Source organism: Leopardus geoffroyi, chromosome A3 (genome assembly GCF_018350155.1).
Source record: "Leopardus geoffroyi isolate Oge1 chromosome A3, O.geoffroyi_Oge1_pat1.0, whole genome shotgun sequence".
NCBI lineage: Eukaryota > Metazoa > Chordata > Mammalia > Carnivora > Felidae > Leopardus > Leopardus geoffroyi.
The window spans coordinates 68,202,592-68,224,472 of NC_059336.1; the positions used below are offsets into that span (position 1 = coordinate 68,202,592).

The following is a 21,881-nucleotide window of genomic DNA, read 5'->3' on the forward strand; positions in this document are numbered from 1 at the left end:
TCTCCTGTGACCCATAGGGACCTGGATATTGAAGGCTTGTGGAGGTGGCTCTGGGTTAAGCCAGAAAGGAAGAGAAATCAATTACAGAGACTGGGCTGCGGCAGGGCACAGTACTGTGAGTGGGAGCAGGAGGGGGCTTTGAGGTTGATGGGGGCTGGATGTGGAACAGTCATCCTGAGTGTGCAGAGGACGGTGAGCAGGTCTGCCTGGATAGGGGAGCCCAAGGACACCTTGGGCTGACAACACAGCACTGCTGTGCTCCTGGATGGATCTGAAAACAAAAACAAAATCGAGGTTGGGAGAGCTTAGCCTGAGGAGCCTTTGACCGCCTGCTCTTGATTTGCTGTCAGGTTCTTTTTCCTGTCAGGCTCAGTGGGTTTACAGTGTTTGAAAAACCGAGCCAGAGAGGTTCCTGCATGTTCAGGACTCTATTTCCTGGCCTGCAATGGGTAACTAGAAACACTTAAAATCACAGGACAGCAACACCATGTTTTTTTCCTTTTTCCTGACAACCAGTATACCTAAAAAAAAAAAAAAAAAAAAAAAAAAAAAAAAAATCCAGACAGGAACCAGATAAATCTTCTTAAAACATAAGCAACCAATTGGTGAATTCTGATGGCCAAGAAGTGGCTATACACCCCCACACCCCACTAACCTTGCCACTACCTGCCTACACCCCAGCTCTCCAGCCTCCTGACTGCTTTGTCAACCTGTTCCCAGGTAGTGAATTGCTGGAGCAGCTGCCCCTAACCTGTGGGATGTACGTCCCTGGGATTTTGGATCAAACACAGGAGATTAGTGAACTTCGTCTGTAAAGGGCCAGGCAGTACATTTTAGGTTTTGTGGGCCAAGAGGCGAAATGGAGGATATTACATAGATGCTTTATACAGGCACTTATAAAGCAATGTCACAAATGTTTCCACTAAATTTAAAATGCAACAACAGAGTAAAAATTTTTTTGTAATAGTGGTCTATTGAAAAGAGTGGATTTCTTGCTTTCTCTCTCTCCCCCTTTCTCTCTCTCTCTCCCCCTCCCCCTCTCTCCCCTTCCCCCTTTCTCTCACCCCTTCTCCCCCTCCCTCCCTTTCTCTCTCTCTTTCTCTCTCTCTTTCTCTCTCTCTTTCTCTCTCTTTCTCTCTCTCTTTCTCTCTCTCTTTCTCTCTCTCTTTTTCTCTTTCTTTCTTGCCTGTCTTCTCTTGCCTGTCTTCTCTTGCCTGCCTACTCTTGCCTGCCTACTCTTGCCTGTCTTTTGTCTGTCTTGTCTTCTCTTGTCTTCTCTTTCGCAGGATACCATTTTACTTAACTTACTTTCAATGGTAATGTTCCCTGCAATCAAAATGTTCACTTCTAAAAACTTGTACTAATTTATGGTCCAGGTTTGGCTGACCCTTCATCTAACACAAGGGGTATGTAAATCCAGATGGGCTCCAACTATGTTTCTGAACACAAGATAGTATTTTCTGTACATATATTTTCTGCAAATAAATGTTATGATTACATATCATAGAGGCTAATTTAGAAGAATTACTGTACTTGAAGTAACCCTTTGTCTTTATGGACTTTTCTTAATCAATGGATACCATCATATGGGGAGAGGGTAGAATTTTTTGATGTCAACAGTGGATCTTTACACAAAAACCAAGTGATGACCAGAACCTCTTCCCTGGGATTTACATGAGGTGGTAGCACTCAGCCACTAACAATGAGAAGCTGACACTTATGAAGTATAACTCTTAGCCTCTTAAAAGAGACAATGGTGGTTTTAAAACCTGATGATGATGACGACAGAGACAATCTGGGCACCGTATTGACTAATGAATAACCGGATCATGGTTTCCTCGAATTTTTACACATAGGTAGCTTTAGTAGAGGCTCAGGAGCTCCAGAAGCAGAAATTGCCCTCAGCCTGGAGAGTGAAGGTGCTGGGGGTGACCTGGCCTATTAAAGCTCCCTGGGGTAGGCAAGAGAGATAGAAACCGGTTGAGGAAGAGAGGAAATGCACATGGAGTGAGCCTTTTCTATGGCTGGGATGTGTGGGAGCTGATAGACCTGTAGCCTCATTTAATTTTTCCCCAAATCTGAGGCCATTCTGCTAGTTGGCCATGGCTAGGTGTTTTCATTCGGACCCTCTGGTTGCAGGGTAGGGGTGGGAAAGGGCTCAGAGGCCTCAACATGGTGGACATCTAATCACTCATTTTCTTCTGAGTCACTAGCCAAGTATCTGATAATCCTTCATTACTGGATTGTTTGAAAAAAATGTGTGTGTGTGTGTGTGTGTGATATTTATATGTATGTTGCATATGTACAATAAAGGTATTTTTAGAACAGTGCCTCTGGATTTTGAAAAATGCCAGTGCATAGAAAATGTTATCAGTCCTCCGTGCCATTTTGCCATGCTTCCTTTTCTGGATATTCATAGTGGGAGAAAGTGGCCCTGCATCCAGAGGTAGCACCCAAATTAAGAAAAACTGGAGTGTTAAGCTGTGTTGAGTATGAATTTTCTGATTCTATTATCAATGGTAAGGACCATCTGAGGTCAAAATATTTTGTTCTCACAAAAATGAATTTATCCTTTAGAGATATGTCTGAGAAGTATTGACTCTCAAGAAAGCTCTCCTTTTTGGGAGAGTATGCTCTTCTGTCTTATGTTCTGGACAAAAATATTGGCTTGCCAAAGTAGAAAACAGTGGAAATATCAGCACACTCCCACTTAATGATATATTTCTATAAAATATTCTGTTAATAGATTTGCCACATGATAACATTAAGTGACTTTGAATCACTAGATTTAAAAATGACACCTGTGTTAAGGCAAGTTTTAAAGAAGCACAGATATCCAGGGACAACTGATGACCTTTATCACTAGTCTCCTTCCATATGTAGCACGGCAGTCCATTGTTTGTGCTCTAACCTGCCAGGCTGATGTTACTAAGGTGCTTGCTATTTTCCCCTTTTCCTTCTATCTCCCGTATTCCTTTTTTTTTTTTTTTTTTTTAAATCTTCATATCCTTGATGATTCTGTTTCTTCTGTTTGCTCTTTGCCTGGCACATCCCACTTATCGTTAAAGCCTATCTTAGACACAACTTCCTTTCTCAGCCACCTTTCCCTCATTAAACTGTTCCTTCAACCCTCACATCACACGCCAGTCAGAATAAATTAATCCTTCTTCAGTCTTAGAATAGTTGCTTTTATCTTGCACACTTTTAGTTCTGTTTATATTTTAATTCATTTATTTTGCTTTCTCCTTCACTCATATTTCCCACACCCCATCAACTCATTCCAATACATGTGTACATAAATTCTGAATATCATCAGTGTATTAAAACCAAGGCTTAGGTAGGACTCACTAAAAATTTTTGTTGTTATAACATATGCTCTGAATATATGCCTTTGATTTTATTTTTTCCTTGCCACTTGCAATTCCTCCACTAGTCTCTTTGAAACCTTTCTGTTGTTCTTTGTAATTAATTTACATCAAATGCTGTGCTTAGCTTTAATCTTCAATATTTCCTCATCTCTGTTTCTTCCCCCTTTCCTTTTTTGTATTGCTGAGTAGTCACTGAATCATGTTGCTGCTTTGAAAATGACTAAAATTCTTTCTTGGCTGGAACTTACCTTTTGTACATAATGACATATTTTAAAGACAAACAGACACACACATTACTATATTTTTTAAAAGTGCGACAATTTGTGAAATGGAAGGATAAAATGCATTCTTTACAGATGTAATGGCAATTACCAGTTTCCCAAATGCCATTCTGTTAACCTAACTTTCATGGGTCCCACAAACTCTTGGGTAGGCTCTAGCACTCTCTTTCTTGGCCATTTTGGGGAGTGGGTAAACTGTCACACTGGCTCCTAATACAGAAGATTCCAAAGTAGTCCATCAATGGCACAGAGTGCATTTAAAAACATTCCCAAAAGTCAGAGGGAGTAACTCAGGCTCATTAAAAAAACGTGATTGTTCCAAGAAAATGAGAAGTCATCTTATGCCCAGCATGGGGTTGAATAGGAGCTGCTTGGCATGGTTATGAGAGAATATCTTTTGAATTCAGCCTCCTTCTTGATCTTTTTCTCTGGGCAACAAAAGCCTTGCCAGGCAATAACTAGCTTTATTGATGCATGAGTTCTTCTGTCCTTCAGAACAGATGTTGCATCACAGGAGACCATCACTCACAGAGCAATTTTAAATACTTGAATCGCACCACAGAATCATAAATTATTAACATGACTCCATGTTGTGATTCTGAAATGCAAAGATGGAAATGAGAGAAAAATACTGAACCAGACAGAAATTTAAATGGTGAAATGCCAAAGTTACCTAAACACAAAAGGAGCATCCTGTTAAGAAAAAGATGATTAAATGAAAAACCAAATGTTACTCCATTGGAGTTTTTTCCTTTACTTACAAAATCATACTTTCAAAACTCAGCCCCATGAAAGAATTTCTTTCGACTGTGTGGATGTTTATATTATCTTGAATGTCTCTAGAAGAAAGAACAGGTACATTAGGTATTTATGCCAGCTCCACTCAAGTAACCTTCCAGCATTTAATTTCCTTGGCATGATGTGGTCTTTAAAAGCTGAGGCAATGTTTGAACAGTTACTGTTTGGAAAGATGATGAGTTCAAAGTTAGGGAAATAAATGACCTCTAATTTATCTTCAGTATATCTGTTCTTAAAAGTGAAATTGCAGACATGCAGTCTCTTGTCTCTGAACATTTCCTTAGCTAATTTCACTGTGTTAAAGTTCTAGGAGACTCCTTTATTATCCTTGACTGCTCACTATGCCAAAGCTACCTTTCACCTCCAAACCAAACTTCTCCATTCCCTATAGTTGGGACTTCATCTTCCTCCCGTCTCAATCCCCCTCTCACAGCCAGTTGACCTTCTTTTCTATCTGGGTCACAGGAAAAATTGTAGCATTGCTTTTTCTCTTCCTGAATGAAGGGGTGGGGAAAGTCTCATTTTTTGGTTTGTGTCCCTCATCCTCCCATCAAGCTTGACTGTTGGGTCAGATTTAACAAATAAACTGTATACAGAAGTGGTAAACTGCTTAGAACAATTTGAGAAATGTTAAGATTTTCTTTTTCTCTCCCCTTTCCCCTTTGTCCTTAGCTCCTTATACCGCTTCCCTACCATTTCCAGATTCTTACAATTTCACTATTGGAAATACACTTGGCACTACACACTTTTTTCCCCTCTTCTTTAAAAATTCAGATGTCTTAGGGCGCCTGGGTGGCTCAGTCGGTTCAGCGTTTGACTTCGGCTCAGGTCATGATCTCGCAGTCCGTGAGTTCGAGCCCCGCGTCAGGCTCTGCTGACAGCTCAGAGCCTGGAGCCTGTTTCAGATTTTGTGTCTCCCTCTCTCTGACCCTCCCCCGTTCATGCTCTGTCTCTCTCTGTCTCAAAAATAAATAAAGGTTAAAAAAAATTAAAAAAAAATTCAGATGTCTTGGGAAAAGGCAAATAGCTTATCTTGCTGACAGTGTGAGTTTGTTTGTCAAGTGGTTTCTTTATGCCTAGTATAGTAGACTTCTGGAGGGAAGAGGTGAGGGTGGGAGAAAGACTGGGGTGGTCGGGTAGTTGCAGCGGGAAGGGCATGTAAATCACTAAATAGTGAAGAAAGGAGAGACTACTTGATTTGCTACAAACTGGTTGTGTTGATAACAGTCTTATTGAGGAGCCTGCTGTCTCCACACTGAGCTTAGCTGGCTTTCAGGTAAAACCAAGGTTGCTTGCTCTTGGCCTTACTACCTCTGCTTACCCAGAGTGACATATTTGGAGGATGTAGGCTAAACAATACATATTACAGGCCCAGTGGCTGTTGGGCAAGCATCTATTGATTAGGTAAATACTCAAGGAAAAACTTACAGTAGAACCTTTTGGAGAGATTGAATCTTGTGAACAGCTGGCAAGTGCTTAATACCTGTGTTGGATATTAACCTAGAGACAGACAAAATAAGAGTGAGAAAAAAGTGAACATGGCTATCTTAACAATTGCTAAGGTATGAGCTTTCCAAATTCAAAATAACGATTTTGAGCTATCAGAAAAACCTACCAGAAAATCCCATAATATTCTTGACTCGTGCTTACCTTTTCTATTTTAAGGCTGTGACCAAGGTCTAGCAAGGTATTGATTCCTTGGAGAAAATAAACTTATACTTAAGGCAGAAAGGGGCTGGTATGCCACATGCACAATGCTCTTTTTTTTTTTTTTTTAAGATAACATGATCAAAAAGCAACTTGTAACTAGATAACAAAATGTTCCTAAATCACCCTTTGTTTCCCACCTTCACATATTCTTTGGAGAGCTGACCCCAGTCCAAATAATTCTGTTGAGATTAGAACATGAGGTTCTGTGCCCTTTGATGGAGTATGCATATAACCTAAACTGCGTCAATCAGACTGTCTCCTGGGGAGTGTTTGGAAGTTGATGAGAGCTGAGTCCGCTGGTGCCATCACCCCTAAGAGATAAACTATAAATCTCTGTAGCTGAAATATCCAGAACTGTAATGGATCCTTCCCAAGGCCTGCTTGTGTTAGCCTGGGTTCCCCAGGAAGCAAGGCTTGAGAAGCCTGGGCTATAGATAGTATATTTGATAATGAGCTCAAAGAGTTTGTGGCAGCAGTAATGAAACAGGGAAGAAAGATAATCAATACAAAGATAAGTTGTTGAGTTGGCCACCGCTACTGGTTACTGGTCCTTTATGCCAAGGACTTGATTTAGGAGATTTTCAAAATGTATCTGAGAGCTGTTGCTCTGAACTGGGGAGAAGGGTAAGCATTTATTTATGGACTATTATTTCCTTTTGGTCACATGTGTCTCCATGGTGTTAACTCCCCACCTCTGACTTGCATGCCCCAGTGTCTAGTGGGTTCCTGCCAGGACAGAAGACCCAGGACAGGAAATGAGAGGTATACAAGGCTAAGCTAGGTGCAGTCCATTTGCACCTTCATTAAGCTGGTTGAATGTGAGTGGAATGGCTGCCACAGCAGTGGTAAACCTTTTGAAGTGACACATGAGAGTTGTTTGACACCTTCTTGTTCAGCATTTCCTTCTTTCTTGTGAGTTACTCCGAATCCTTCTAATACCTCCTCACTACCATTTTTCTTTTCTATGTTTGGCTGACCAACCAGAGTTGGTCTTGGTCATTTGCAATGTAAAGAATCTTCACTGGTACAGTCATCGTGAAGGATCATGTGTCCTTTTGGGTTTATGAAGCTAGAATAGACTTTGGTATCTTGTTCTTTGCTTCTAAACTCGGAGAGTCAGTGAATTCTGCTATGGGTTCTCTAATGGTTCACAGATGTTTTGTTCCCTCTTCATTGTTATTGATTCATGGAGGCTCCATCTTGGTCAGTTCTGCTGATTACTTCAACAGCCCTTGATGGGTACTCCTTTGTTTTGATCAGTTTCTGTTCCTATGATTTTGCCTCTTCCAAAATGTTATATGAGTGCAATTATATATTATGCAACTTTTTGAATCTGGCTTCTTTCATCCAGTATAATGCATTTGATATTCTTCCATCATGTTGTATTTATCAATAGTTCATTGTTTTTTATTGCTGAGTAGTATTCCATTGTAAGGGTGTATCACAGTTTATCCATTTATAAGTTGAAGGACATACAGATTGTTTCCAGTTTTTGTGATAATTAAAAAGCTGCTTTAAACATTGGTGGTGGTGGTGGTGGTGTTTGTGTGTAGGCATGTACGCATTTCATGTGAAAGAGAGCGAGAGAAAGAACATTTTTCTTTATCTTGGATAAATACCTAGGAGTAGAATTGCTGAGTTGCATGGTAAGTGTATGTTTAACTTAATTAGAATCTGCTGAACTGTTTTCCAAAGTGACTACCATTATGCGTTGCCATTAGCAGTGTATGAGAGTTCTATTTGTCCCACATCCTTTGGTTATGTTAAAAAAATTCTTAGAATATAAAAGTAATAAATGTTGAGTGTGGGAATTATGGAAAATATGGTAACATTTAGAGAAGAAAATAAAAATCACCTCTAGTTTGACCACCCGGGGAGAGTTTCTGCCAACATTGAGAGCTTGATGTTTCTACAAAAACAAATGGCTTTCATAGTTGCTTTCTACAATCTGAGATTCTACTCATTCTAACAGAAACATTGCCACAAGTAAGTATCTACTAGCTTGACACAGCCCTATTCCACAGTTTAATTTAATCATATCCGGCCATCTACCATTTTTAGATCTCTTCTCATGTATCTATGACGTATGCCCTTAATGAGATATCAAAGTAAGGACCATATTTAATATCCTCTGACAATCTATACAACTATGTGCAGATTTGGAATGTAGTATGTGCTCATAAAATATTGAGTTAATTGGTTGATGTTTCTAAAACATTTCTTGAATCTGTCACTGGGAATGTATAAAAATCCTTACTCACTTGTCTGCCATCATTGCTACCTGGAGTAATTAATCTGAAACAGAGGCAGGGAAGACTGCAAGCCAAGAATTGGTAGAACCTATGGGCCAACTCTGTCATGAACTAGATACAACTCATTTCATCTCTTGAGACTGGAAAGGATGTGGAGTGTGTGAATATCAAGGTAGACATTCTATCAGACACCTCTATACTCTGCTTCATTCTCTCGGTCCATCTTTTACTCTAGCTGTTACCATAGCAACTAACTACATACAGACTTAACTTGACAGATATTGGTTGCAGCTATACTGATTGTCTCATTTTCTGCCCTGGGCTTCTTTGCCACCTCTGAGTGGGACACCTAAAGGGATCTGTTCTACCATTCAGAGACGTGTGCAAATTGGGAAGTGCAAGGGAGTTGGTACCCCATAGGGCAACTTTTGACTAGTGTTGAACTCCTGTCTTCCATTATTTGGGTGAAGAATTCTGAATATATTCTAAATGACACTTAGGAGGGACTCTAACATGAATGAACCCCAATTTTCTGGTGGTGATGAGCTGATAATACATTCCTAAGTTGGCTTTCCTTCTTTATTTTCTTCTCCTTAGTCATCCAATCTCTTTCCTTGGGTTTAGGTATAAAAATAAATTACTTGCATATAAGTTCTTCCTCAGACGTGTTTTAGAGAACCTAGGCTAAGACAAGTACCAGCTTACACTGAATCTCACATTTACATAGATTCCCTGATGGTTGCTATTTCCTTTTACTCCAAATCTGTCTCTCCTTGCACCCTAGCCCTGTTTCTCTTCCTTCTTCTACTGTAAAGTTTCTAGAAAGAGTTGTCTGCATCTGTTGTCTTTATTTTCTTGTATGCCGTTCCTTTTCCACCTGCTCCAAGATTTTTCATGATGCATCTCTCCACCAAAATTACTTTGTCATTCATCAAATGCACCAATCCATAACTAATAAATCTAATGAGCAATTTAAATTCTCATTTTTAAAAACCTTTTTCAGGAGAATTCAGTACTCTTTGCCAATATTCCTTTCCTGTTAGCCTTTGTCATTTTGCACTCATCTGTTGTTCTTCCTCTTAATTCACTTTATTTTGTTTTGACATCCCCTCCTCCAGCTTTATTCTGAGCCTTTTCCTTTTTTCTCTATCATCTTGCTGGGAATATCTCATTTACCATGGCTTTAAGTACTATCAATATGGTGACAACTCAGATTCATACTTGACTTCTGACTGTTATAGTCTGTCTCTAATTAAAGTTTACTTTATATATTCTTCAGAATGTCTCATTGGCATAGAAAACTAATTTTTTTCCCTCATCACCTCCACCAAACTGTTCTCAATACTTCCTCATAAATAGCACTACCATCTTTCATTTGTTGGTTACACATGTGACCATTAAACTTGGCTTCTTCTCTGCCCAACATCAATACATCTCAAAGTCCTCTTAGATTTCATTTCCAAGAGATTTCTTGATTCCATACAATTACTTCCAACACTACTGATACCATTCTAGAACAAGCCACCATTTTCTTTCCTCTAGGTCTCTGCCATAGATCTCCCATATATGTAATCTTGTCTTTTTTGAACCCATTCTCCATACAGCATCCAGAGAATTCTTTTAAAAAATGTAAATTAGATGGCTATCATCCTCTGCTTTTCTTTTGTTCTTTTCCATTATAGACTTTATACTTCTTATTGCCTACTCTTGGACCTTATCTCGTGCCATCCTTCCAATACACTTCAGCACCAGTAGCTTTCACCCAGTTCCTCAGATACACTAAATTATTCCCTGTTCCCAGGCATTTGCCCATGCTCTATATGGAAGGCTGACCACCTGCTCCTTTCTTGGCCCACCTCAACTTATCCGTCAGGGCTCAGTTACAAATGTCATTTTCTTGGTGAAGAGCTCTCTGATTGCTGATCTAAATTATGGCCCCTGATTTATTCCTGGTATAATCATGTCTTGTTTAGAACTTTTTCTTTTTCACACCCTTCAAAATTCTAAACTATATATTTTATTTATTCAATAGCCATCTCTTCAACCAGATTGTGAATGACCTGAGCACAGAAATCATGTTTTTCCTGAAAAACAAAAACAGTGTTGGCACAGTGGTTGGCACATATAATGTGCTTGATGTTTATCAGGCCAGGCAATGTGCTATGTGCTGTCAAAAGATGAGCACTAAAAGGAATCATTCACTACCTGTGTTCATTACACCTAATGGATTTGACATTATATTGATAGCAACCTGGCTCTGTCTCTTAATGAATTAGTATTACTTGTACAAAATTGAAGGAGGGAAGAATTTATGCTTGTAAAAGAGAATGGTACATTATTTGCCATCAATAGCATGAGCTTCTGAAGCCACAATACTTAAGGGATATCTATAAATGTCTATAGATGCACGTGGAAATCTTTGGCTTTTATAGAAATCACACAGCAAAATGGCTAAAATTATTCCAGTAGTGCTAAGTTTAAGACACTTAAGAAGATCTAGTGACCATCTAGTGAGATGGATTATTGGTGATAACTCTATAGCTAAGACTCTCCATAACCCCAAGATAACTCAGGAAATGGAGTTCGGATGAACACTTAGTTTTCAATTCATTTTTCTCCTTTGATCAATAAATTCATGTCTGATGGAGGCTGGAAGTGGGTAATCACCTACAAGCTCTGTCTCAATGGGTTTGCTTTGGTCAGATGACTGTTTGCTGCAAAATTATTTTGATTCACTCAACTGTGGTTTATCTTCAAAAACAGGTAAAGGCCTGAGGGTAAAATGTCAGCAAATTTAAGTCCTGCAAAAAGATCTTCTAAAGAAAAGCTTACAGTTCTCCTTTCTCAACAGCCAGTTTCACATTCTGAGCTGGTGTTAACACCTTTCATGCCTGACTGTCCCTCATCTTGAGGTAGTGAAAATGAGCACTGCTTCCATTGGGGTGAACTTAATGAGGTCCTTCTATTGCTGGAAACCATTCCCACTATGTGCTGCCATGTAAGAATATACTTGCCTTTTAGTACACGTACTGCCAAAGCAAGTGTTATACTTGCCTTTTATGAACAGGTGACCCCACAGCTCTGAGGCTCATTGGTGAAAACATCAATTATGCTTTTATTAATTTCCAGGAGTGCTGGTGAGTTTTTAACTCTTAAATTGTGTGTGTTCTTAGTTTTATTGCATTGGAAAATATGCCTTCCTTCCATACAACCTCCATTCCATTCCATCCAAGAGTGGACACCAAAGACCATCTCTTGGTTCCAGAAAGCTTGCAGCTGAATTGAGCAGTTCAGGCTAGTACAGATGAAATACTCAGACAGGTCTAGTGCTAAACTGTGTATTATTTATTGAGTGTATTAAGAGTTCAGAGAAGGGGAGAGCAATTTGGGTTGGAACAGTCATGGAGGACTTCTTATAGGAAAGAAAAAAAACCCAGATTTCTGAGTATAGAGCTTATTGGCCTGAATGAGAGAAGTGAACGCATGTGGATAGACCACAGGAAGGGTGTGACGGAACAGAGGAAGATGGAACTGAAAGGGAAGGAGGAGGAAGCATCTCAAGAACCTTTACAACTAGGTAGGGAAGTGTAGACTTGACGGGTAAGTGATTGGAAGTCACTTTTGGATGCTGAAAGAGGATATAAGACTTAAGGACTCTCTAAGCAGAGGTGGCCCATGTTTCCACAATCCCATAACACTGGAACTTAATAGTGGTGGCCAGGACAAACCAGTTGCTGGTTGAGACCCAACTGCATAACCCAACGAATGGAGAAAAGTCAGGAAGGAAAGATCCGCTTCATCACACATGCTAACAAAGAATGTAATTCTTTATCTCTATTCCACCCCAAATCCACCATGGAAGGGAATGGTCAATTCTGAGACTGTGTGAATCAGCTCTTGTAATTGTGAACTGAGGCCAAAACAGAGTTCATGCCAGAGACTGGATGGCTCATTGAAATACTTCAGGCAAATTTGATTTTGATTTAGGAATGGTATGTTGCTGATTGTATGTCCAGGTTAGGGGTCTATAATTTTTGCCAAAGCACATGTCCTAGAAGCTAATGCTGAACTCCTTTTCCTACCTCCTAATTGGTTTCCAGTGATAAGGAATTTGTTCACACCTAATTTGAGTCTTTTTTTTTTTCTTTTTACATTTTTAATTCTTTAGTCTCCTAGATAAAATGAACTTTTTCCTTCTGACCACTCTGGGAGAAGATACTTATCCAATGATGGATAAGAAGGAGAACAGACTGCACTTAATTAATACATGAAAAGACTTGTTACCTTGGGCTCACTGATACTGAGATTTCTATTAACTGCAGATCCTTAGCGATTGGGAATTCACATCTTTGCATACACCACTATAAAAGAAGCTAACATGTACTTTCTGAATCACTAAATAAAGATTGGTTAGGTGTAGAATCCCACAATCTTGGAGTTAGATGGCAGTGTGTAAGAAGCTCTGGTATAATGAAAAGGGCCTTGTACGTAAGATTAAAGACCCTGGATTTGAGTGCCTATCCTCTTACTAGTTGGATGATACTGAGTACTTCACTTGCCTTTTCAGAGCCTCAGTTTCTTTCTGTACAATGACTTTGTGTAAGGAACTACGTGAGAGTGGAGAGCCTGGTTTCCTGCCTCCCCAGCCTCATAACTTCAAAACTGAGACCATTTAACTCCTATTTAGCTTAAACTCACCTCAGCCCCCATAGAAAACAGACTCCTTAGCAATCAGGAGTGGGTAAGAGCATAGTGGTTGGGGGAGAGTTTAATGAACCCAAGGGAAGCATTTTAAAGAGCTCAGCCCTGTTAATGTGGCTGCATATTCTGTTTTGACCTAATATTCTGGCTTACTAATCAGGCTCTGGTCCTATTCTTAGGGCACGGAGCAAAGCTTTGAAACTAGTCAACTCTGAGGCTAGAGGATCTGGGTTCAAGTTCTGCCTGTACCACTTCTTAAGATGTGTGGCCTCAAGAGAGTTAGATGAAGTGTCTAGGTCTCAGATCCTTCATCTTGTACCCAAGAAAATAAAATGTACCTTACAGGAAACCTTAACACCATCCATGTTCAGGCACACTTATTGGTCCTACTGCAACCTTGTATTCCAGTTGCCCCAAGACCCTACATGATTTCCAGGTTCTCCTAGGACCTGGACCATGTTTTGCCTTTTTCCAGTTCTCTTGGGTACTAAGATGCCATTTCCACATCCAGGTCAATGTTGTCCCAATGGGGCTGCCATGGTGCCAGAGTGGGCTGGTCTATTAGCTGCTGCCCAAGGCTCCTTACTCTGTTGCAATACTTGGAAGCCATAGCTATATTTCCCAGATTCTTGCCACTTCCTCTCTCTGATTTCCTTTAGCAATTGCTGATAAACCTGCCTGAATCAACCTTCTTGCCTGTCTGATTCTGTGTAGTTTCTGGGTCCTGATTATCACCTAGAGGTTTGTTGGTCATCTCGTGGAAAATTACTGTGAAGTGACAAAATTGAAGACTTAGACATTTATAACAAAAATATAAGTGATCCAAATTGGTTGATACTTTCTGTGATAACAAATAATCTCAGAAATAGTGCTACAGAGCAGATACTTTTAAATTAGGCACACTTGGTTTGTCTTCTTAAGGGAAGGGTGATGCAATGCATTTGTAAGAAATCTGTGCTATGTAGAGACCACTTGGAAAAAATGGAAATAGTTAATTTATTGCTGAAAGTGATGCATGTCATCATTAGTGAAAACTCTAGTATTACACATTTTAAAAAGTAAGGACATACAACTTTCTAACTGGTTAGAGTTTTTTTCATTGTGTTTTGAACACATTCACTGGAAATATAAAAATGCAGTATCTTCCAAGTAGTTTGTAAGAACATTGGATTGAAATTAGGGAAGAAAACTTACTAGCTGAATTTCATCAACACATTTACATAAAAGTATAGGATAGAACCACTGAGTGTGATGACTCAGGGAGTGTAGCTATAGGCTTGTCTTCTGTTGGATTTACTTATTGTGATGATATTTTGTCTTCAGCTTTGACAGCCATTGAAATATGGTGTGATATGACCTGTGGGTTGCTTTTCCAGTGTTAAACTAAGGATTAAAAAATAATGAAGCACATCCTATGACATAGTTTTCTCTAAAATATTTTTATTGTAATTAATGAGAGAAAAATAGGCTTTTTGTGCCACATAAAATGTTATCTACTGAGACAAGATGTAAATGTAAAAGCACATTATTTATTCAGCATTGTTTCATGCTTTAAAATATTTTTGTGTATATTTTGTAATGTATAAAATAATACTGTAATTGTGTATATATCCATTTTATAAAGTTATTTGGGAAGTATACTCATACATTTTTGTTTGTTTGCTGATGGGAGGAGGAATCAAGACCATGCTGTCCAATACGTAGGACATTTTGCTTGGAAGGAGAAGCCTGTAATTCTGAAGGGCTGCCAGGTGGAAATGGTAATAGATTTGTGCTGTGTTGCTCTAGAAAGTAGGTATAGGATTAATAATAATAATGGTTAACATTTATTGAACATTTCCTATGCACCAGGCACCACACCAAGCACTTAACATTGATTATTTTATTTATTCCTGTTCTGTACCTTAGGAGACAAGTATCATTACCATCCTCATATCAGAGTGGTGGAGGAGGCCCAGCTGATAGAGGTCCAGTAACTTTCACAAAGCCACACATAAGGAGAGCAGAGCTAGAGGTTGAATCCACATTTTTCTGACTCTATATAGTTTGTGCTATTACCATTACCTGGCTTAGCATAATGATTGATTCTCATTCATTATGAAAGATGCCCACAGAGGAATGAATGGATTATATAGCTAAGCACTTGGTTCTTTACCTCTGGAAATATGTTCAACTAAATGACTGGAAGTTTTCTTCATGAGGAGTGTGATATTTTAACTTGTAATAAATATTTCATCTATGTTCCCCTTCCTGGTCCAGAACTTTCGGGTTGGTGAACATGTGGAGATGTGGGGAGAGTGGTGGGCATGGGAGCTCTGAACCTTTTCCCCACATCTTTCCCTATTCATCTCTTCTATATGGCTGTTTCTGAGTTATATCCCTTTATAATAAGCTGGTAATCTAGTAAGAAAAATGTTTCGCTGAGGTTCTATAAGCCACCCTAGCAAGTTAGTTGAACCCAAGGAGGGATCATTGAAACTGCCAATCTATAGCTGGTGGGTCAGAAGCACAAGTGTCAACCTGGACTTACAATTGACATCTGAAATGGGGACAATCATGTAGGATTGAGCCCTTAATCTGTGGGATCTGATGCTGTCTCCAGGTAGATGGTGTCAGAATTGAATTGTAGGATACCTAGCTGGTGTCTGAGAATTTCTTGGATATGTTGTAGTGGGGGGGGGGGACCTACACATTAGAATTGGGTGTAGAATTGGAGGAGGGAGTTGAACTCTGTGACCTCTAAGATGCCTTTCAACTTAGAAACCTTGAGCATTTCTCTAGACAAACTATTTCCAGAAAATATAAATGATTCCTGTACAAAGGATAGGGTCTAATGGTCAAAGAAGTTTGGGAAATTCTGGATTAATAAGGGGCAAGTAGTGTCTTTCCTGAAGGATTCTCAGAGAGCCTTTACCATATTATTCATTATAAATGTCCAAGAGAAGGAAATAATGTGCTGGCTTTCCCCAAACACGTTCATCTTGGATGACTCCTTCATTGTAGAGTTATCTCCTGAGTTTGGTGTTTTCTTGTTGAACCTTGGAAACTCTGATAGAAGCTAAAATATTTATACTAATTCTTGGGAAATTCTGTTACTCTTTAGGACATGGTTGGCAAGATGTCTGTTAGGCAGAGTATTCTATTAGCACCCTCCATTCCTCTCCCACGATATCAGAAAGTTGATAGTATAGAAAATCAGAACCACCTTCGTGAGAGGGTGCACTGTGCCAACTGAACTTTGGCTCAATTTCTACTCTCATCTTCAGGCCTTTTAGGGTAGTCTTCTTTAGATTATCACTTTGAGAAGTAAGGTAAGATACCCTGAATAATGCCACTGCAAAACTACAGAATATGTTAGGTACATGATAAGATTCTTGCTTTCAGCCCAACAATTAACCTCTACATATATCACGTCTGGGTAGAAAAAAAAAACATGTTCTCTAATGGCAAACTGAATCAAGGGAACTAAACTGAAAGTAAATATTAGGAAAAAGGGCCTGAATGTAAAAAATTAACATATGTGATGAGCTAATGTGCAGCCCTCACGGTTGATGTTATTTGTGCTTTGAATTTGGAGCATGCTGTAGGATACCTTTGTATCCTTAGCTAGGGCACATCTCAGTGTAGGATATTTAAATGCGTTTTGCCTGAGACACCGAGGGATGAGCGATGCTATGTTCTAGTTACATAATTCTTAACCTCTCCTGCAAATTAGGCAGGAAAACAGTTTAGAGATGCTGGGAGAGGGATTTCTGTGGACAAATGCCCTTCCCATCCCCCCACCATGAGGAAGTGTGGGCACTGCCTGCTGCTTCACTTAGGTTGAGAAACGGACCTGAAGAAGACCATGCGGCAGATTTCATAGCACTCTACTCTTGCTTGGGGGATATAGTGACCAGTGTTTGACTTGGACCAAACTAGAGGCTAAAGTGGCAATAGACCAGACGATTGCTATTTGGGAAGTAACTGAAGTCCTAAGGGCTGGTTACACAGGTCACAATTCTGACCCAGTCTTCTATTTTACAAAGGAAGGACTGGAAAAGAACCTTGACTTACATGTGTGTAACACATATGATTGACAAAGCTTTTTGTATGATCTTGTTTGACCTTACAGTAAGTTTCTGAGATGAACATGAATATGATTCTTGTCTTACAGATAAGGGAGGCAGTGCTCACAGATAGTAAAAAAAAAAAACAAATTTCTAGACTTAGACTAGAAAGAATCATAGTTAAAACTTCGCAATTACCTTAACAAGTGTTAGGCAGCATTGTAAAGGACTTACTGTATTGAAGTCCTTTAGTCCTGCCCACACTCCAGGAGAAAGATACTATTAAAATCTCCATTTTATAGATAACTGACACCTGGAAGCCTCAGTTTCCTTGACTTGTCCGCTAGAAAGTGCAAAAAAACCAGCATCTGAACTCAGGAACTCTGGCCCCTGGGCCTTTCCTGTGATGTTCTTTCCATTATAGCACATTGGCTACATAAGGATTTTTAAAACATAAAGATCTCTCTAGGTTAGTTTCACTGCCAACAGAGCATTGCCAAGTGGCAACCTTTTGGGACCTTCTTGGATGCCAATGTTAGAATAACTTTAATCATACTACCAATTTGTGATAAGCAGTTACTTTTAAAATACATAGGGGAGTCGCAAAAGAGTTAATATTTTAAACAGTTTGCACACCCTTCCTCACAACTCAATTCTAGCATTAATTATTTAGAAAGCTATTTCTTAGGTACACTTTGACTTAGCCTGAGTAGATGATCACAAGTTCCAAATGGCAAACATTAATAAGGTGTTAGTGTTGTGCTCAGAACACGAGTACATCATTTTGGCTTCGTCCATGCTCTATACCTTACCTGCTGTGGTGTGCCAGAAAGTGGGATAAATTGGTTTGGAGTCAGACATTCCTCGTTTCCATTCTATCGAGTACACAATCTCCGAGTTTCAAAATCCTCATTTGTAAATTGGGGAAAATATATGCCTTCTGTTTTTTGAAGATTGGAAGATGAGATGAGTTGTGTGACCAAAATACCTAGTCAGGGGTCTGCCGTGTAGTAGATGCTCAATCAGTTATCAGTTTCCCTGTTCCTTGTGGCCCGGGATCATTTCTTAATCCCATTTTGTGAGTTTGGGCAATTCAGTCATCCTCTATGAACCTTAAATTTGCCACCTGTGAAATGGAACCATCAGAAAATATCTCACAGGCTTTTCTAAGACTTCTTCAACCAATACCAGTGCAAGTGCTTCCTAAATTATGATTCCTGTTATCTACCCCCAAATCATTCAGCATGGCCTTGTATAGTTAGCAGATCTTATATTTGTTGTTGCATTAAACTTCAAAAGCAATCCCAAACTCTGTTTCATTTTCTGTTCTTTTCCTTTTTTATAACAACCGTCAGAAGGAGAGACAAACATTATTTTTCTCATTATCATACTTGAGGCCCAGAGGGCTACTTGCTTACAACTTCTCACAGGAGGACCAGGGCTGGAACCTGGGTCTGTGGCTCTCATTGGTGTCTTGCCAAGTGAATCTGCGTCCATGTGGCTCCTGTGGTTTGTTCCTTGCCTAGAGAGACCTTGCTGTGTGACTTTTGTTAGGGGGGCACCTGATTTATTCCCCCACAGTCCCCTAAACATCCTGCTCTCTTCCTAGCACTGCTATCTTTGAAACCCAAACTGGTGAGGGAGGAGTTTGTCGTCTCTTGACCTCAGCACTTTTTGCAGGGTGTTTACTATGGGTGAGCTCATGATTCAGCCACAGAAGAAAATTTTTGTAATGTCTACTGGAGATGAAAATATTCTTCCTTGGAACATTTGTCGCTTGAGTGTTCATACTCTGTAATGCCCCAAGACAATCCTCTAAAAACAGCAGCTGCTTCCCTTCCACTACACAAACAGAAAGGTTCAAACTCAGGCCTGCTTTGTTATTATGGGCCAACTGTGTGCAAACACTATGTCCTGCGGGGGGCCCAGAGATGAATTAAACAGCCCTTGCTCTGGATTTTCTGACAATAGAATCGGGTGATATCCTCTCCCCTCCCTTCATTGTTCCCCAGCCTGAGCCGCCTGATCTGGCTGGCTGTTGCATCCCCTGGGCTGCATTCCTTCTGCACACATACATGGGGAAGACCACTTCCCAGATGGACACGTCCAGAGTTTGGGAGCAGTGGATCTATTCTGCTAGAACATGCACTTGTTCTTAGCTGACAGCCTAAGAACACATATTCTTAAAGAGAAAGGTGAGCTAAATGAGGGCAGCAAGGAAAAAATGGGTCCCTCAACAAGTGTGAGAGGGAGGCGAGAACCAGGTGCGTGGGAGCTGCACAGCCAGCATCCTCCAAAAGGAAAAAATCCATAGCTAAGGGCTCTTTTTTGTGCCCTGAGCTGGGGATACAGCTATGAAGATGACCTGGTCCCAACTTGGAGTAGCATAGAATCTGGTAGTAACTAGAGTTCGCTCGAGTGTCACCCTCCTCCCAGTCATTGTCCTGCCTGCCCCTGCAGCACACTGCCCACCTAAAAGGATTGGTCATCGCTGTCTTGGGGAAGTGGAGGTGATGCTAGCACTGAGGAAGAAATCAGGACTGAGCTTCACGCAACTCATCTGAGAATTGTTTCTCTCTGAACCCTTGCTAGTCTTGTCCTTACAGCTGACTTTTGGTGATGATAGATGGGCCTTATTTCAAAATTAATGAGGTGAGGACACACCTACCTCATGAGAAGGTGTATCCTATGAAAATATAATTCAGAGACTCTTTAAGTGGGTGGAATATGGTTACCTAGGTGCTTTTGGAGTTGATTCTGTGGGACTGATCTCTCCCTCCCTGAACCTTCCATACCTGGGAGTCTACCATTATCAGTTCTTGGGTTTCACATTGCCTTTTCCAGGCTCCTGTTTTAAAAATGGAAATACCCCTAGGAAGAACATCAAGACCCGAACATTGAGGTACACTGATGGATCAAATAGTTGTCTTGCTGATGGATGAGACTTGGGCTTCTTGTAGGAAAAAACATAGTAAATAAATTAGAGGAATGAGGAGAGGAGGTGAGCATATGAAAACCTCACCATCCTGATGATCAGGCCCTTGGTAGAAGGAAGTTCTTGCCCTCCTTGAGTGGACATGCTCAGGCTGAAATCTCATCCTGAACCTCAGTGTTTCAGAATGCAAGTCTGATCATATTTTCCTAGCATTGACAACAGCAGGCAAAGTTGGCTCTGCTAGACAGATAACTGATAAAATAAGCAATTGTATAATTTCCATTGTGCCCAAACATTTTTGTAGTCATGACAACATCCTTAGATTCTTACAGCCCTGACAGCCAGGGAGATGGCTAATAATTCCTTTCCAATAATCACCAGCCTCTGTGTAAGAGGACTATTGGGCCCCGTTGCAGGATGGTTCTGTGTGAGAGGTGCTGAGGGAGAGGCACTAGAGGGAAGGGAGGCTTTGGGGATTATTCAAGGTAAGGGGCAAAAAAAAAAAAAATCACTGCAGTCACTTGGGTGACTGACCTAGAGGTAAATCATGTGCCAACGATCCTCTTTTGGAAAAGTGTCTCCAATTGAACCCATTCCTCCAGGTGCCACCGTTATTGTACCCCCAGGATTATAGCAGTTGCTCCTTAGTAGGTCTCCATTGTGTGTATCATCTGTACCCTGCTACTGGTCAATCTACAGTTCAAATCATTGTCATCTTGTCATGTTGCTGCTCAAAATTTCATGTAGCTTATTCACTACTTACTGTATTAGGCCTGAGCTCCCCTGCCTTAATTCCTTTTTTCTAATCTTGCCAAACCCAATCTATCCTATCCTGTCTTTCCAAATTTTATTTATCCCTTAAGTTATAGCTAAGATCTTCCTACCTCCATCAAGCTTCCTCTGACTACTCTGGCCCAAAGCATTGGGCTTTATGACCAGTACCACACAGCCCTACAGGTGTGTTGTTGCCAGGGATTAATGCATGCTAGGCCTTTTCTCCAGAAAAGACTGAATTCTGTGAGAGCTGTCCATAGATGTCTCCTGTATCTCTCAAAAAAGGCTATCTTTTCCATCTTTTCTCAACTGCCCTTTCTAAAACATTACTGTCTACTTGGTCTGCTTTTTTTTTTTTTTTTATCTTTCTTTATACCACTAACACCATGTAACATTATCCAACATTGTCTCAAGCTAGAATATAAATTCCATACAGGCAGAGGCTTTAACTGTCTTGGCTTCTTTTGTATACCCAACAAATACTACAAAGCTGAGAATATAATATGACCTCAATAAATGATTGTTGAATGATTGAATGAGTTTTTATTAGCCAATTCACATCCAAAATTATGGAGAAGAAAAGGGGAGGTACCAATCCTTTCCACTGTGTACATGCTGCCATAACTTCTAAAAATGAACCCTCATATGGTCTTTTTCCTATTAGAATAGACAGCCAAACGTTGCTGAACAGCAAGAGTAATCCAATTCATAGGGACATTGTGCATTCCTGTCAGAAGAGCCCTGTAATCAGGGACTACAGGCAAGGCCAGCTTACTGCTGCAAAATGCATGGGCTGTTACTACGCGCCAACTTCTTGGATTGCTGTGAGATTCAAATGCAATAAGGAATGGCAAAAAGGGTTAAATTGTAAATCAAGATAAAACTAGGAATCATTATTCAACCAGCTGGTGGTGTGAAGAACTGGAATTAATTTTGATAAAGACAGCAAGGAATACTCTGGACCACAAGTATTGAAAATAAACATCAAAAGGAGGTGTCAGGAGCTCTCTATT

The 21,881-nt window shown here is 40.1% G+C and overlaps 1 protein-coding gene across 3 annotated transcripts in view; it reads right to left on the reverse strand.

Annotated features, from left to right (window-relative positions):
* Positions 1–21,881, reverse strand: part of FSHR (follicle stimulating hormone receptor) — a 174,595-nt gene that overhangs the window by 23,594 nt on the left and 129,120 nt on the right. For all 3 annotated transcript variants that reach the window (XM_045445999.1, XM_045445998.1, XM_045445997.1), the window contains 2 exons: positions 5,876–5,947; positions 4,411–4,488 (listed from right to left, as the gene is read on the reverse strand). In XM_045445999.1, coding sequence (XP_045301955.1) covers positions 4,411–4,488; positions 5,876–5,947 — 150 coding nt within the window. The remainder of the gene's footprint in view (positions 1–4,410; positions 4,489–5,875; positions 5,948–21,881) is intronic.